Source organism: Cadophora gregata (genome assembly GCF_030347475.1).
Source record: "Cadophora gregata isolate MNR1 chromosome Unknown scaffold_15, whole genome shotgun sequence".
In the NCBI taxonomy this organism is placed as follows: Eukaryota; Fungi; Ascomycota; class Leotiomycetes; order Helotiales; family Ploettnerulaceae; genus Cadophora; species Cadophora gregata.
The window spans coordinates 1,273,734-1,288,608 of record NW_026695938.1 but is presented as its reverse complement, the minus strand read 5'-3'; the positions used below and the strand labels follow the sequence as shown (position 1 = coordinate 1,288,608).

General features: G+C 47.5%; 9 protein-coding genes across 9 annotated transcripts; 3 read left to right on the top strand and 6 right to left on the bottom strand.

Moving 5' to 3' along the window:
• Window positions 1–11: 11 nt before the first annotated feature.
• On the bottom strand, window positions 12–1,385 carry ONS95_005033 (uncharacterized protein; the record flags this gene model as incomplete). Its single annotated transcript, XM_058498424.1, has 5 exons — window positions 1,206–1,385; window positions 1,010–1,154; window positions 720–947; window positions 541–669; window positions 12–487 (listed from the first exon to the last, which is right to left on the bottom strand). Exons 1-5 carry the CDS (start codon window positions 1,344–1,346, stop codon window positions 12–14), a joined length of 1,119 nt encoding a protein of 372 aa, XP_058351938.1. The 5' UTR covers window positions 1,347–1,385.
• A 243-nt stretch (window positions 1,386–1,628) lies between these two features.
• On the top strand, window positions 1,629–3,249 carry ONS95_005032 (uncharacterized protein; the record flags this gene model as incomplete). The annotated part of the gene is made up of 5 exons (XM_058498423.1): window positions 1,629–1,742; window positions 1,794–2,638; window positions 2,687–2,892; window positions 2,943–3,096; window positions 3,162–3,249. The coding sequence occupies 5 exons, from the start codon at window positions 1,629–1,631 to the stop codon at window positions 3,247–3,249; spliced, it is 1,407 nt and encodes a 468-aa protein (XP_058351937.1).
• Window positions 3,250–3,751: 502 nt separating this feature from the next.
• ONS95_005031 (uncharacterized protein) lies at window positions 3,752–4,421 on the bottom strand (the record flags this gene model as incomplete). The annotated part of the gene is made up of 2 exons (XM_058498422.1): window positions 3,752–4,143; window positions 4,289–4,421. The coding sequence occupies 2 exons, from the start codon at window positions 4,419–4,421 to the stop codon at window positions 3,752–3,754; spliced, it is 525 nt and encodes a 174-aa protein (XP_058351936.1).
• Window positions 4,422–4,570: 149 nt separating this feature from the next.
• On the bottom strand, window positions 4,571–4,833 carry ONS95_005030 (uncharacterized protein; the record flags this gene model as incomplete). Its single annotated transcript, XM_058498421.1, has 2 exons — window positions 4,571–4,693; window positions 4,756–4,833. The coding sequence occupies 2 exons, from the start codon at window positions 4,831–4,833 to the stop codon at window positions 4,571–4,573; spliced, it is 201 nt and encodes a 66-aa protein (XP_058351935.1).
• Window positions 4,834–5,081: 248 nt separating this feature from the next.
• On the bottom strand, window positions 5,082–5,868 carry ONS95_005029 (uncharacterized protein; the record flags this gene model as incomplete). Its single annotated transcript, XM_058498420.1, has 2 exons — window positions 5,082–5,623; window positions 5,703–5,868. 2 exons carry the CDS (start codon window positions 5,866–5,868, stop codon window positions 5,082–5,084), a joined length of 708 nt encoding a protein of 235 aa, XP_058351934.1.
• Window positions 5,869–6,849: 981 nt separating this feature from the next.
• Window positions 6,850–8,018, top strand: ONS95_005028 (uncharacterized protein; the record flags this gene model as incomplete). Its single annotated transcript, XM_058498419.1, has 4 exons — window positions 6,850–6,872; window positions 7,003–7,135; window positions 7,186–7,536; window positions 7,629–8,018. The coding sequence occupies 4 exons, from the start codon at window positions 6,850–6,852 to the stop codon at window positions 8,016–8,018; spliced, it is 897 nt and encodes a 298-aa protein (XP_058351933.1).
• A 442-nt stretch (window positions 8,019–8,460) lies between these two features.
• Window positions 8,461–10,050, bottom strand: ONS95_005027 (uncharacterized protein). Its single transcript, XM_058498418.1, has 2 exons — window positions 9,973–10,050; window positions 8,461–9,890 (listed from the first exon to the last, which is right to left on the bottom strand). Exons 1-2 carry the CDS (start codon window positions 10,020–10,022, stop codon window positions 8,663–8,665), a joined length of 1,278 nt encoding a protein of 425 aa, XP_058351932.1. The 5' UTR covers window positions 10,023–10,050; the 3' UTR covers window positions 8,461–8,662.
• Window positions 10,051–12,275: 2,225 nt separating this feature from the next.
• ONS95_005026 (uncharacterized protein) lies at window positions 12,276–13,518 on the bottom strand (the record flags this gene model as incomplete). Its single annotated transcript, XM_058498417.1, has 3 exons — window positions 13,269–13,518; window positions 12,456–13,214; window positions 12,276–12,395 (listed from the first exon to the last, which is right to left on the bottom strand). Exons 1-3 carry the CDS (start codon window positions 13,278–13,280, stop codon window positions 12,276–12,278), a joined length of 891 nt encoding a protein of 296 aa, XP_058351931.1. The 5' UTR covers window positions 13,281–13,518.
• A 918-nt stretch (window positions 13,519–14,436) lies between these two features.
• ONS95_005025 (uncharacterized protein) lies at window positions 14,437–14,760 on the top strand (the record flags this gene model as incomplete). The annotated part of the gene is made up of 1 exon (XM_058498416.1): window positions 14,437–14,760. One exon carries the CDS (start codon window positions 14,437–14,439, stop codon window positions 14,758–14,760), a length of 324 nt encoding a protein of 107 aa, XP_058351930.1.
• Between the last annotated feature and the right edge of the window lie 115 nt (window positions 14,761–14,875).

Genomic DNA, 14,875 nt, shown 5'->3' with positions numbered 1-14,875 from the left:
TTGGGTACCCTCTACGCTATCTCCCATGAGACATACTCGTTCTGGGCATCTGGCAGCTTCAGTATCGTACAATGTTTGCCATAACCCGGAGAACCCTTGCCAAATCCGTCCACGAAATAAGCAAACCATCCGGACTTAGGGGTCGCTAACAACATAAGCACAAATATTCTGTGTGCCCACGTTGGGGACAGAAAACCTCGCCATGTGACCCTCACCAGCTTACATGACGTCTGAGTATCTCCTGGAACGACATAGCGTGAAAGATATGGATCTATCTTGTCACCGGGTGTGATTCTGGGACTGTTGAGTAGGATGAGAGAGAGCCACTCTTGGGTCTCAACGGCATAGTCCTCAAAGTCTCCGCCGTACGACTCGTCTGGATCTGTGGGTGGTCTAAGCGATGGCGTATTGACATCCATCTTCTGAATCCTAGGAGATACAGTCTTTATGGCTGGAAAATGGGCTTCGACGGGACTGGGCATCGGGGCTACTGTATGTTAGTATTCACTGAGAAATTGAAGTTAGAGAGCAATTCCATACTGTCTGATGCCAGGTCCACAAAGAGCCATGTGACGGGTCTATTGAGAACGTTTTTGAAAGCATAAACAATCCTGTCAAAGCCCTTCTTACCATGCAACATAGAAGGAAGACGGAGCTCTATCTCCACGACTAAGTCGATGTCAGCGTAATCTTTTCAATGAAGTATTGCAGTCCCCTACTCCACCGAGGTTTTGTCCCACGTTTACCCTTTACACCATCTGGCCTTCCCACTATACCAGCTCGTTCGTAACTCTCCTTGTCCAAGTGCAATGTTAAGGTTCCTGGAGAAGGATGAGCATTTAACTTATTATCAAAGAGACGTTGATCTATTGCTAGCATGATACCTTCTTGAAGCGAATACACGTTATCGGTATCCGATCTCCCCTCTGAAAGCATCAAGATATTGCCTAAAATACGTTAGAAGCCTAACATTAAACCAAAATTTTGAGTTTTGGTTGTTTGCACTCACCTCTCTTGATATATTCATTGAAAAATTCGCCCTCCAAAAGAGCACCTAACGGTAGGGTAACACGGCTGTAGACAGGCCCGGAGAGATCCCTCAAAACGTCCTCCTGAATAATTTGATAAAGCTCTTCCGGTAGTATAAGCTCAATCTACCTCTCCTTGTCAGCTGTGCTATTCATGTAGGGACTGTAACTGCTGACCTTCTGGATGAAACTCTGGCTCAAAATGGCCGCGAAAGGTTTTCTCTTCACAGGAGGCTGGCTGGGGTCCAAATGGCCCATAACACCGTGCGTGACATTGCATTTCTGTTCATTTTTCGTTTCAGAAGGAAAGCTCAGCATCCTGACCTGTTTGTCTGGCGTTCTGAATATTGCGCGGAGTGATGTTGTTTTGAGGTCACAAAAGACCCGAAGAAGCCTAGCCGATCATTTTCAGGGTCTTGCGCTAGCGAGGTGGCAGCTAAATTTATTTCAACCGGGTGTGAAATGCCTAGTACCTGGTAGGTACAGAACTCATGATTCAAGTGAGAAAATTGGTTCCAACCCAAATTCAAATTCACAAGGGACTTTGAGATCTCATGGACATTTACAGCTCACCGAACTTTACACTCATCGGACTTCACGATGGAGTATATGATCAGATTCACACAAACTCATGAAACTTTTCGTCTCGCGGAAATCAAAGCCTTAGCTGTGTATGAGGGTATTGACCTAGAAATATTATCTTATAGTCCTAGCGTAAGTCTTCCCTCACATAGAATAATGGCTACACACTCACAGTCTCACAAGTCGCCATACTGCTTTATCAAGTTAGCCTCAGAAGATGAGGCCATCAGACTTGTCCGTCGAAGCATCCTTGCTAAATCCATCTATGAAGTCTGGGGCAATGGATCCACCTACGACGACCTGCATGACAATGCACGAGGCGTGTCGCAGCACCTATGGCCTCTTTACAAAAAGTGTTCATTCAAATTCGTTATTGACTCGTTTCAAGGATCTAGATCTACTACCGAGCAGAGGAAGCTTATCGAAGGCTTCAAGTTCCTGGGATTGGAAGGACCGATTAGGATGAAAGGTGCTGAGCAGGAGTTTTGTCTGTCAGAAGAGTGGCAGTACGATGCTGCTGCTCTGGGCGTTCACCAGCCGCAGTCGGTACATCTGGGCCGCTTTCTGGGTGGAAGTGATAGGGATGTCATACAGAAATATGATCTCAAGAAGCGAAAATACATTTGTACCACTTCTATGGATGCTGAGCTCGCTCTCATTACAGCAAACATGACATTAGCTGGGCCAGGAAAGCTCTTTTACGACCCATTCGTTGGCTCCGGCAGTTTCCCTGTCGCATGTGCGCATTTCGGCGCTCTTGCTTTTGGAAGCGATATTGATGGACGTAGCATCCGTGGAAAGGGCAAAACGAGTTTACATGCAAACTTTGTGCAGTATGGCATTACAGATCAATTTGGAGATAGCTTTGTTGCTGATCTTACAAATACACCATTGAGAATCGCTAGGATATTCGATGGTATTGTCTGTGATCCTCCGTATGGTGTAAGGGAAGGGTTGAAGGTTCTTGGCAGTAGGGATCCGACGAAGGGAAAGGAAATCGTGTATAGAGATGGGAAGGCTCATCATCTGTATGATTATCCTTGCTGTGGGCTTTGTGCGGCACTAACAATCTACAGAGAGGAGAAATATATTCCGCCCAAGAGACCTTACAGTTTCCTAGCCATGCTTGACGATATTCTCGAATTTGCAGCACACACGTTGGTTGAGAATGGGCGATTATCTTTTTGGATGCCAACTGCGAATGATGAGGACCAGGAGATTCAGACACCGGAACACCCCTGTCTTGAGATTACCAGTGTCTGCACCCAGGCCTTTAACAGATGTAAAGTTGCTTCCATAGTGAACTATGAATAGCAAAATAACGTGTTATAGGGTCGAGGAGACTTATTACATACCGCAGACTTCCGAATTCAGAAGTCAAGGAAGCTCCTGTTCGTGAGGAGAGAGCCAAGGAGAATGGTGTGAGCGCTGATGACCTCAATCCATTCAGAAAAAGCTACTTTACGGGGTTTAAAGCGGCCTTCAGGTAAAGATTAGCCATAGCTTGGGATGGAATACATCAGAGCTCACTTCAATACCTGTTAAATCCAGAGACTCGGCTTACAAGTACATCGACATTTGCTCCGCCAAGAATATTGTCACGAGCCTCGGACAGCTGTTATTCTCCCCACACAGTTAGTAGTAAGATCATAGACAGTAGCTTTCCGTCGGTCATCTCGCGTGTACGAAGGAATGCAGGATGGCATTGTCCAGTTCATTGAAGGTTGTACTTCAGAGTACAAGATCATTTGTAGCCCAATAACAATGCATTGAAAACCTTCCAAAGAACTCTCCAGTTACAAATTTCAATCTTTGGACTTCAGTCGGTGGTTCGTGAAAACAGTCTCCTCACACTCCCTCTATTCTCATATATCTAGGCCAACTAGCAACCAACATCTCAGATCATGCCAGTTGCTAGCATCAAGTCGTATCAAATCCGTCTGGAGATCTCTTCTACACGTCTTTTGGTCATCTTTCTCTTCCTGAGCTCCAAAGTCCTACACATCTTACAGTTTGAACGCCATACGCCATCTAAATAGCCCTTTATGATATCCCATATCCTCGACTTCAAATACTGACGCATGGCTTATGCTTGCCCTTTGCTCTTCATCTTGTGTCCTGAGGTTTCGCTTCCAATACTCCTATATTTTGCCTCTATCCCTCACCCTCCCTATCCTCTCCCTCTCCCTGCTAACTTCCTCCCTCACCCTCCGCGCTAACCTACTGGCCTCCTCGTCGTCAATCTCACTCCTCATCCCCTTCCCAAACATCGTAAAGCTCCTATTCCTCTCTTCGCCATTCAACTGCGGCCTTGGAATCAAATGATAGTGCACATGCGGCACGACCTGGCTCGCCGCCGCTCCATTGTTTTGCACGATGTTCCAGTCCCAAACGCCGGTTACATTCGCGAGAGCGCGGCTGAGGAGGGAGACGTAGGAGCCCAGCGAGCGAGCTTCGGCGTCGGTTACGTCGGAGATCTTCTCGCGGTGTTGCCGTGTGGTTATTAGGATGTGGCCTGGGGAGAGGGGCATGACTAGGAGGGTTTGTTAGCTAAGCTGTATGCTGGTTCTTTCAAGCGTAAAAATGGACAGGGCATTTGGAGTCTATGTAACGTATAAGAGGGGGATGCACAGTTCCTTAAATCAAACTTGTAATGTTAAGTAAATGGAAGCACATACTATCAAGAAAAGCAACAACGAGGGGCGCACTCAATACAACGAAGGCAGAGGGAGATATGAGTCCATAGTCGCCTGAGGGATTGTCGGATGGTGGCCAGTGGGTTGCTATGTTGCAGAATGGACAGTTGGACATGGCGTATACTTCACTCGAGGCTCATGCCCTGCAGAGGGACAATATGTTAGGAGTGAGGTCGGCGCATAGTGAGGTGAGGGCTGGAAAGGGTAATGGAGAGCATGGATTGCTTGCTGCTATACTTATACACCAGTTGAAGCGAGCCGAGGTTAGAAGGAGACAGGCGAGACAGGGGTGGGGAAATCTTTGGTCTGTTTACGGAGGTACAGTAATTCTGTCTCGCATTCGGTAGCTTCGCGTCTGAGAATAATTTGGGCTTCCAAGTTTTTACTCTTTGAAAAGTGTTTAGAATATGTAGTATTGCAATTTGTGAAGTCATCAAACTATTACTTACGACCTGGTGCACTGGGCCGGATTCAAGTTCAGCATAGACTGAGCATTTGCTACAGCGATCAAGCTCACGGATGCTCATCAATTGTGCACCCTTTCATTTTTGAAGAACATCGGCCAAAATTCCTTCGGTTTTAAAGACGCCAGACACTGCACCGCTTACACACACGTACTCCTTGTTTGTCTTTTGGAACACTTGTCGTTCTCGCGATGTATTTTGTACCACAAGGAAGCAGAGATGGTTACAGTATTGGCTCTCTCTCTCCAGTTGTGTCACAATTTCCTCCAAACCACCAAAGGTCAAGTTGCTTCGGTATGTATCCTTGTCCGTCAATAATCGTCATCTTCATCAGAGCCATAATCCACCAATCCTGAGGCGGGTTTGGGAGCATCCAGTGAGCGCTTACTCTCAGAAACTGCTATTTGGGAATCTAATGGCTTTTGGCTTCCTTCATCTTGAGGTTGTAGCTTCTGGGACTCAGGTTTCTCCTTTGGCGACTGCAGGTCGGCTCCAGTAGGCTTCTTCTCGGACTCCGTGGATGTTGAAGCTCGTCGTATCTTCACACCCCTCAGTACCTCCTTCTCCTTTGTCCTCTTCCGTTTCCTTCCACCGGCAATCCAAGACTCCTCTTCCGCTTTTTGCGATCTTTCCTCAGGTGCACCTGTGTTGCTTCCAATCCGCGCTTTCCTGTCTGCTTCTTCCTGTTGTTGGCGAAATAATGCGAGTCCTTCTGCTGTCTCTTTCTTCACCCGATCTTCTTCGGCTCGAGTACTCTCTAATACAGAGTCCAACCATTCTGCCTCATCTTCGTCGACACCGCGGAATTGGTTTTTGAGTCTGTTCGCTTCTTCGAATGCTTCTTGCTTGGCGACTGTGTCATTCAAAGCACCACTACGTGATCAGCCCATGATCGGAGGAGTGCGGAAATCGAGTGTCCTGGAGGTAAATACCTTTGTTAGCTTCCAGTGTCTCGTACAAGCTCTTGCCGTCCGTTTGTCTTGCTTGTTCAGCTCGTCGCAGGGCGTTGGCCTCGATCTCTTTCTGAGCAGCCAGCCATTCGTTACTTCGCTCTAGAGGAGCATCGGTGGTGCCCCCGGATATGAAGCCAGAAGACATGGTTGCTCAGTTATTGAGGGGCGAAAGATCAACTGCAATACAAATAATCTCAAGATGGACTGCAGCGTGCCCACTTACATTCGTTACCTCCCGTCGTCTGAAACAAAAGGCGCCAAGAGTACTCTGAATCACGTGTGAGGGGCAAGCCGCCCAGCCAAATTTCGCGCACATCAAGTAAAGGGGGTGGACACATGATATTCATAGTCAAAGTTAAGGACAGCCACTGTTGCTCCTCTGTTGCTATGAAGTAACCCTTAAAAGTTATAATTCTCAATATCTGATTCGATGAATTGCTTCCCGGCGCCGCGTCTTTTAGAGTTTGGCTATGAATATTCTGTGTCCACCCCCTTTACCTTATCGAGCTTATTTTGCTTCACCCCGGGTAATGGTCCTGAGCACTGGCGTCGCATCTTGCAACCCGACGACAAGTACTCGTACAACTGCGACTTCAGGACAAGGGCAAGATCCGACATGCTTCTGCTCATGTATCCTCTTCCTCCGTACCTACCTTAGCAGTTCTTGTCCGAGCCGATTCGCGCACGAATCAGACAAAAGCAATGTTCGCAGCCCCAGAAATAAGTACCCCGCCACTGAAGACTTAACCTAAACGTCACTGGCGCTGTGTCGACAAGGGCCCCAGTGCTTCTGCTCGTTCATTCGCGCGCATGGCCTTTTTCTATTTAGGCTGAAAGGATCCAGGTCCACCCTCCGCTTGGGTTGAACAGGAGTGGAGGGAGGGGTTGTTTTCCGGTGGATTGACTGCTTCTCGAAGCAGCGTAGCTCTGCTGCATAGTTGCGTTTCGAAGGCCCTTCTTTGGCGCAATCGAATAATTTTTGTTGGAGCGGCTTGGGGAAGCTCCTGTGCTGGAGTGTATAAGTAGCAAGACATCTCCCACTCTTCCCTTCCCATAATTTCGCTCTCTCCTCTTTTCTCGACGTACTCTCTATACTTCACATTTCATAGCAAAAAGCACCACCAAAATGGCTTCTCCCAATGTCACCTCGTAAGAATTACCCCCAATTCGCACCCCGCACTTGATTTATGTTTGGGAGCAGAAGTCTGCGCAGGCTGGCAACCCTCTCTTCACAGCTAGCCCCAGCTCGTCGCTTCAGCTCACAATCCTTTGCTACCAGAAAGACTTTCACTTTGAACACTGGCGATAAGATCCCAGCTCTTGGTCTCGGAACCTGGCAATCGCAACCCCGCGAGGTTGAGAAGGCAGTTGAGATTGCCCTCCGCAGAGGATACCGTCACATCGATACGGCTGTAAGTTGATCACACCCCCGGATTGTGACCACCAGAGCTTACCAGAACAGTTGGCCTATGGCAACGAAGCTGAGGTTGGGTTGGGAATCAAGAACTCCGGCGTCCCCCGTGAGCAAATCTGGTTGACCACCAAACTCGACAACCCATGGCACAAGCGAGTCCAGGAGGGAATTGACTCGTCACTCAAGTCTCTCGGAACAGATTACGTTGATTTGTACCTCATGCACTGGCCCTGCTCTACCGATCCTACCGATCTGAAAAAGCACTTGCCAGACTGGGACTTCGTCAAGACATGGCAAGAACTGCAAAAGCTAGTCGGCACCGGCAAAGTGAAGAATATTGGTGTTTCCAACTTCGGCATCAAGAACCTGGAAATTCTACTCAACGATCCTTCCACAAAGGTATGTAGACTGCCAGAGAGAAAAAACAGACGGAATATGACCGTTGCTATCACCTGAGTAAGAAACGAGGCTAATCCAGTCACTCATTCAAGATCGTCCCAGCAGTCAACCAAATCGAACTCCACCCCAACAACCCCTCCCCCAAACTCGTCGCATACAACACCTCCAAAGGTATCCATAGCACTGGCTACTCTTGCCTCGGCAGCACCAACTCGCCCCTCTACAAAGTCGAGACTCTCCTCAGCCTCGCCAAAGCAAAGGGTAAGACTCCCCAGCAGATACTCCTCGCCTGGGGACTGCAAAAGGGCTGGTCCGTCATCCCCAAGTCCGTCAATAAGGAGAGAATAGAGACAAACTTTGAGCTGGATGGTTGGGAATTGACCGCGGAGGAGGTCAAGAAGTTGGACAGCCTACCAGATCGCTTCAAGGTCTGCGGAGATGCTTGGTTGCCGATCAAGGTCTTCTTTGGGGATGATGAGTAAAGAAATCCTTTGTATCTGATAAAATAAACGGACAAGATTGAATGAAACCCGGCATGGTGCTTGTTGGTGCATATCATATATTTGCGATGTAAGTACTGGGAAACTTCTGGCATTTTAGTAGCCGAGTTCTCTGTCACCCCTTGAAAACCACTACTTGTGACTATGTGCTTCGAGGAGCATCAGAAGGTCGTTCTTCATTGCAGTATAGTAGTTAAATCTTGCACGGGGTTGGAGTTCGGAGTTCCAATTTTATCCTTGAAAGGTCCTAGCGCCACGGAATTCTGCCGTACGAAGCCTCGTGATCGAGTTCGTTTTACAGGATTCGAAATTCTACAATTGCGCTGGCCGTTCCTCGGTTTCTAAATGTTCACGTGCAGAGTCCAAGATCCAACTTATGTGGTCACCAGCGGCGGACAAATATGATGGAATCTTAGAAGAATTTGAGTTTATGAGTGCCTCAACATACTAAATAATCACTAGATATTGGATAGCGGAACGAATGTATTCCCTATGCCTCATGCTCGGGCATAAAGACGACCCGTAGTCAAACTGATTCCCAACCATATCTTACCCTACCTCATCCGAGAAGCCCAATTCGCTGTAAACTAACACAGTCCAAACAAAGGAAGGAGGATATTTGTAGATCATATTCGTCGCGAATTATCGCAGTGCTCCAAAAATCGATAGATGCCTTCCAAGCCTTCGTAGTCCGAGGAGTTAGGCTGTCCACTGGTTTTGGTGAAATATGCTGATTCTCCGTCACTATCGTTTTCGAGACTCTCGTAACCTTCGATCCATGAATTGTGTATAATGTCTTCCTCGAGCTCTTCATAATCATACTCGAGGTCGTGGCCTGTTTCGGATCGTAACGAGCCGCCAGGTGATGAAAGAATATGTTCAGAAGATGGCGCGAAGGGGAATAGTAGAGCCATGTGAGCTCCCGCGCTGGACTCAAAGTCCTCATCCTGCATGATAACACCACGTTGGACGCCAACTTCATCGCATAACCTATCAACAGTCTCGGCATCGCATCCTGGAAAACGAACACGAAGAATAGATTTCTGCTCCAGGGTTATTGGTAGATCGCCGAGAGCCGATAAGCGCTTCAGATCATTCATAGTAGCCGCAAGATCCTTTAAGGCTCGTGCGAAGTCAACAGAGAGAACATCCAATAATCCCTCAGTATTCAGGTTCGTTGCTGAGGCATCCATGTTAGAGCCGAAAGCAGCACCAAGAGGAGAAAGAGCAGTAACTGTTGGATTGACGTGAAAGTCGATGAATGAGCCGGGTGTTGTTCTTGGGACCGATTGCATATTTCGTGTAGCCTGCTCCTGAAGGTTGCTGACTCCACGATATCTCTTCTCTCCAGCTGGAGTCATACCGTCGAACTGAGCCTTCTGACCAGACAGCCAAAATGCTCGCACAGCAGCGGACACATTATTCACTACTTGTACTGGTGCAGCCGGGGTATGAGAGAAATAGCGCGCCCCGCCAGGACGACTGCCTCCGAGACTGTAGCCTCCAGAGGTTCTTGGTAACGTACCACCTGTAAGATTCGGTCGAAGGGTCGAGGAGAATGGTGTTCGGATGGTCAAGCGCGAGACCGCAGTAGCAGTAACAGATTTTGGTAAAGCTGCTCGATTAAATCTTGTACCCTGGGTTGGCCCAGTGCTCATAAACCGACGAACAGTGGCGTTAATGGTGCTGTGAGTTGTGTACCATCTTCCTTTGGACTGACGAAGAGCTGCGTTTGGGTGAATTTGGTGCCGCGGAGCAGATCGAACAAGAACTGGTTGAAGTTGGCTATCGAGAGGTCTTCCGATGTTTGCAAGGCGAATCCTTATAAAGTTCGACGTCTTCTTGAGAGCGTGCCTTATTAAGTATTAGTAGGTGCGTTATGGGATATTGACATAGCGGACAGCTGCGTCAGTCCTGGAAACTTGCTTTTACTTACCTCATGACTTTTACGGCAGCAGGGCCAAACATGCCTGGTGCCGGTGCCATATTTGAAGAACACTTCAAAGTCGGAGAGACTGTTAATTGTTGATTGCATGAAATGGGAGGCCTTAATCATATACTCCGCATGTGGCGAACTGTGGCGGTGCTCAGAAAGCAAGCTTGTCCTGATATTTTCTAGTGGACTTTCCGATTAGCTTGGCGCTAGCGGCCGCCTTTCTCAGCAAAATACTTCAAAGCATTTTGTTCCTCAGAAAGCTTCCTTCTTTTCCCGCCAACTCAACAACCACCTCCAACACACTCCTTCGCGCAGCTTCAACGGCTTGCCATACTCTTTCTTTGCCTTCACTATGCTCCATGGCCGCTCCTACTTACGTCTACATTGCAAGTGCCTGACCGCATAATCGTAAGCTTCCCAATCCCAATTCTCAAATCCCTCGTCATCCACCGCTGTTAATCCATCCGATGATGAGAGTAATACATTTTTGAACAATCCAACTCTTATTTTAATATGGGGAGAACTATATACCATTCTGAGTCAGGATTTTCAGCAAGACAGCGTCATTCTTCAAATATCTCGGGTCAAAACGCAAGCTAATCTGTCTTCAGTCAACTCGGCATCATGTGGTCACGATACCTGCATCAAATTACAACTAAAAGGTTAGCACATCGAATTTCTTTTCTTTTTCTTCCGTACGCCTCGAAGGGGGTGATGATGAATCGACACAATAGGAATTCCTCATTCTGAAGATATACATGTTAGATACTGTCAAATTAAGTTTCAGCCTTGTCTGACCCTTCAATTATCTATTACTGATGTCAATGGAGATCACAAATGAATCTTGCTAATCATCCAATTCAATAGGTACATACACACTCCCTCTCCGATATTCCCATAATCTTTCTATACCATGATGAACTTTGAACGAACGGGCGGACATAAACGCACTCCGGCTCTGCTCTCATCAAAAGCAAGGCGTACAAACCTTGTGAGGGTAGCTGTTAGGAAGTGATTGATGAGAACTCGTCACCTGATATATTGCACGATGTTTTGGGATTGATGGAATTCGCTCGAAACCAAACATCTTTGCTGACCCTCTGTTCCTAGGTAATTATAAACACTTCTGTCTCTTCACTCCACAAGACCAAAATGCATCAAATGATGAAACTGTTATTCACACTGTTTGAGCAAATTTTATTTGCAGATGAACGTACTTACAAAATTCTGATTTAATGAGGTATGTTCTCCCGCCCCAAGTTTCTGAAGCCAACTAACTGTCCCCAGCCTGAAACCTGCTTTGGTTCTTCAAACTTCCTTCAAGAAGCAAATCATATTGTACCTCGAGCGCTGCTAATAAATGCCTTCGCCTAGGTATGTGCGATAAATGACGTCGAAATTTACGCAAGCCCGCTTGGTAAGCCGTCTCATTTTCTTGTCCACGTCGCATCCTTCCATAGCTCTGATGAACTCAAATATTCGCTGTGTTCTTTCTGAATCAAATCTTGACGAATTATATATTTCACCTTTGGAGAACTGAGATAGTTAGCTCACTGTTCTGTCTTGATCTTCTTGCAGTCTACAGAAAAAACTCGTTGCTAATTTTCTTCAGGCTTGTCCTCGTAAGTGGAAATTGGAATAGAACAAATGACACCGAAATGTATTAACAATTTCTATCAACCCTTTTTTGCTTCGCTCGTTGTTATGCAGATCTTGTGTTGTGATTTTGGCCTCTGTCTTTAACATCCCTGAGATCGTGCCTTCCTCTGCCCTATTCGCAGGCTACTGTCCTGGCCAATATCTCCTGACTGCTTTCTTTTCTGAGTGGTATATCAATCCTGAAACCGAGCGTACTTGCCATCCAGTATGTCACGATCTTGGAGACTAACATTCACAATAAGGTCGAGATGAAAGCTACAAAAGTGGTGTAAATCATGCCTCTCAATGTTCGAGTAGGAATTAAACATTGACGCAAAGAAACTTAGTCCTGTATAATTGCCAGCTGCAAGCCAGCAAGAACGCTAAATTGCACGACTCAAGCCAGACTAACGAAGTGCAAGGTTTGGTATTCATCCCATCCACTCCTGCCATCAATCGAGCATTTCCGCAACCCAAGCCGTGAATACTTTCATCAACCTCGTTATAACGCCGGGGTATTACCCAAGTCCTCACTTCGTACGTCAGACCAAAAATAAGAATAACTTGGCATGCTGTGCACCATGCCATGCTTATGCGCCGTTCGTCCTTCACTCTTTGTCACCGTATAGAATGTGCACACTCGTGCATATGTACAGTAGCAGCCCTCATCCAAGTACCAAGCCATTAAGGACGTTCTGTTCTTCCCAGCCTTGGTCTTTCAGTGTTTTGTTGTCTTTGAGGATCTTGCCAAGGTAGGCTATGCGGATGTGTTTTGGGGCCTCGAGCTGGTCTTTTTTTAGCCTGGTGGTAAACGGCAAGTTGGAAGGAGATTCAGTCAAACTTACTCCTGACTCCTCGTAGATCTTCTTCGTCACTATTCGTACAGTATCTTGTTTGCTGACTGAGACAATAAGCGGTCGATTGTCGCGGTCACTGAGCTTCACCTTGATATCCACCATGTCATCAAGATTGACCACCGCTTTGCCTCTCCGAATCTCATCTCTTCTCAAAAGCTCGGCTTCATCAGCGGTCTCTCCGTCTTCTTCACTCTTGTCACCTTCATCGTCCTCCGTTCTGGTGGGCATTTCAACAATATTGGTAGGATCGCAGACGATATGTTCTGGTAACTCATATCGAGCCCCATTGGCATCATACACAGCAGCGGTCAAATCGCCACTAGGAATTGTTACGCCAGCGGCCCTTAAAATAGCTTGGGCAGTAGCCAAACCCCCGTCATTATCTTCAGCATCGCCCCCAGCCCACAGAATTTCTAGGGCCGTGCGGATAGCCTGCCATGTCTCCTCCCTCCCACTCGTCCTCGTATCAAAGAATTCGATGCGTTCTGCGTCTAGCTGATCACGGGTCCATGTCCGAGTCTGGCTCTTCCAGACATGCAATTTGAGGTCCTTGGTAGGGTGTTTCGTGAGATCTCGATTGGGTCTATGGTGTGTTCCACTGTGAGTCGAAGCATTTGTTGATGGCCGTGTCGGAATCATAGCCTGCGACGCAGGTTGCGACGAGTTTATGGCGCGAGAGGAGGAATTGCCATTATTGGGGTTCTGGGCGGGGTATGGATTGGCCTGGACGGTGGAGGCACAGCAGCCCTGGACAGAACGTTAGATTGATGTATTATGATAAAGCATTGGGAGGATTAATACCATGGCTGGCATTCGCCACAGGGCAGAAAATTGCGTGCGCAAGATATGAATGCTGGGTCGTCGTCGATCAGCAGTGGTGCTGCCCACGGGAGCAGTGTGTCCAGCTCGAATTTTGGTGACAGTGAATGGATACTTTGAGAGGTATGGAGACTAGAACCCTGCTATCGTGAAGCCATCTCTGGGTTCCAAGCAAGAGACAAAGAAGATATCAATGGGAAAGAGAATACGGTATCAGGAAATCAAATCTCAGTCATGTCAAGGTCCAGAGCTCAGGTCCGCGGCATGGCATGCCATGTCGTTGTGGAGATAGACAAGGATCATGACTCCAACCCCGCTTGGCAGTGAATTGCCATGGTCCGTGCACTGGACGCCGGCCGCTATGCTCCCGGGTACCGGGTGAAGTGTATGTCCGCCCGGTGCCGGTCCCGGTCCCGGTACCGGTCTCACTGGAATCATGGCTTGTTTGTGTTTGTCTTATCTTCTCCCCACGACACCAGTTTAACACTCAAATGACAACACCGAATGCCACAATGGTTACGTGGCACATATTTCTCACTGTCTGTTCTCACGACAGACGCTACAAGTTGCGTAGATCCTTCTCGCTGGCGGCCCGTATATTTGCGAGATTCCAGCCCATCCATCATGCTTGCGGCTCTGGGCTTGACTCTCGGCGTTCGTACTATGCACTTTCGGATTACATGTATTTTTCTCCATTTGTTAAATGCTTGTGGAATGGTCGGTGCTGTCTTCCTTAAGGGCAGCAATGCTCCCGTCAGTAGGTGCTCCATCAGTTTTGTTGAATGCAACTCGCGGAAATTGGCGACCCTGTTGTTGCGAAAAAGGAGACAGATAGTTTGGTCGTTCTTGACACCCAGCTCTTGAACGCGATTCCTCACTGTCGATAGTCGATGTACACAATTGAGGGTACATGAAGCAGGGCAAGTGACAGCTGAGCTCGCATCAATTTTCTAACCCAGACGTTGATGGAGACATGGGCAAAGAAGAAGGTCTGATTCAGAGTTCTCAGCCTAAGCAGCGTGCTATAAAGCTCGGCAACAGTCCAAATTCATAAAATATACAACCACAGCTTGACCATGACGAGAAGCTGAACCCCGAGTCCCTCCCCTGGGATTGCAATGTATTGAATACGGAGGATTCAGCTGGAATAATGGCTGTCAATATGAGGAAAAGGGTCAAAGCAGCTTCGCAAGGACTGAACAGCTTCTGGCGCGCGAAACAGTTTCTGATGATCATATTGCCAGCCCAATACCACCTCCAGCGATTTCAGTTCGGCACTGTATCGTTTTCTGTCCTGCAAGCAGATAGATCATGCCTACTCCCTGGAATTACAATCCCAGACGCATTCCCAGACCGTACTAGTCAGATGCAGCATTTGAGTTCCCAATCCCCTCCAATTGAGCGATTCTGTGTTTCAATGAGACGTCACGAGTGTCGCCAGGTTCATGGTCGGAAACAGAGGTCTCATGAATAATAAGTTCAAGGCACTACATATATCACAGGTCTTGCCACTAGTATCGAAAGCGTATTGTAAACGACAAATATCAAGGTGTTCGCTGTTCGCCGGTGGGTCCATCAGTACTGCAGAT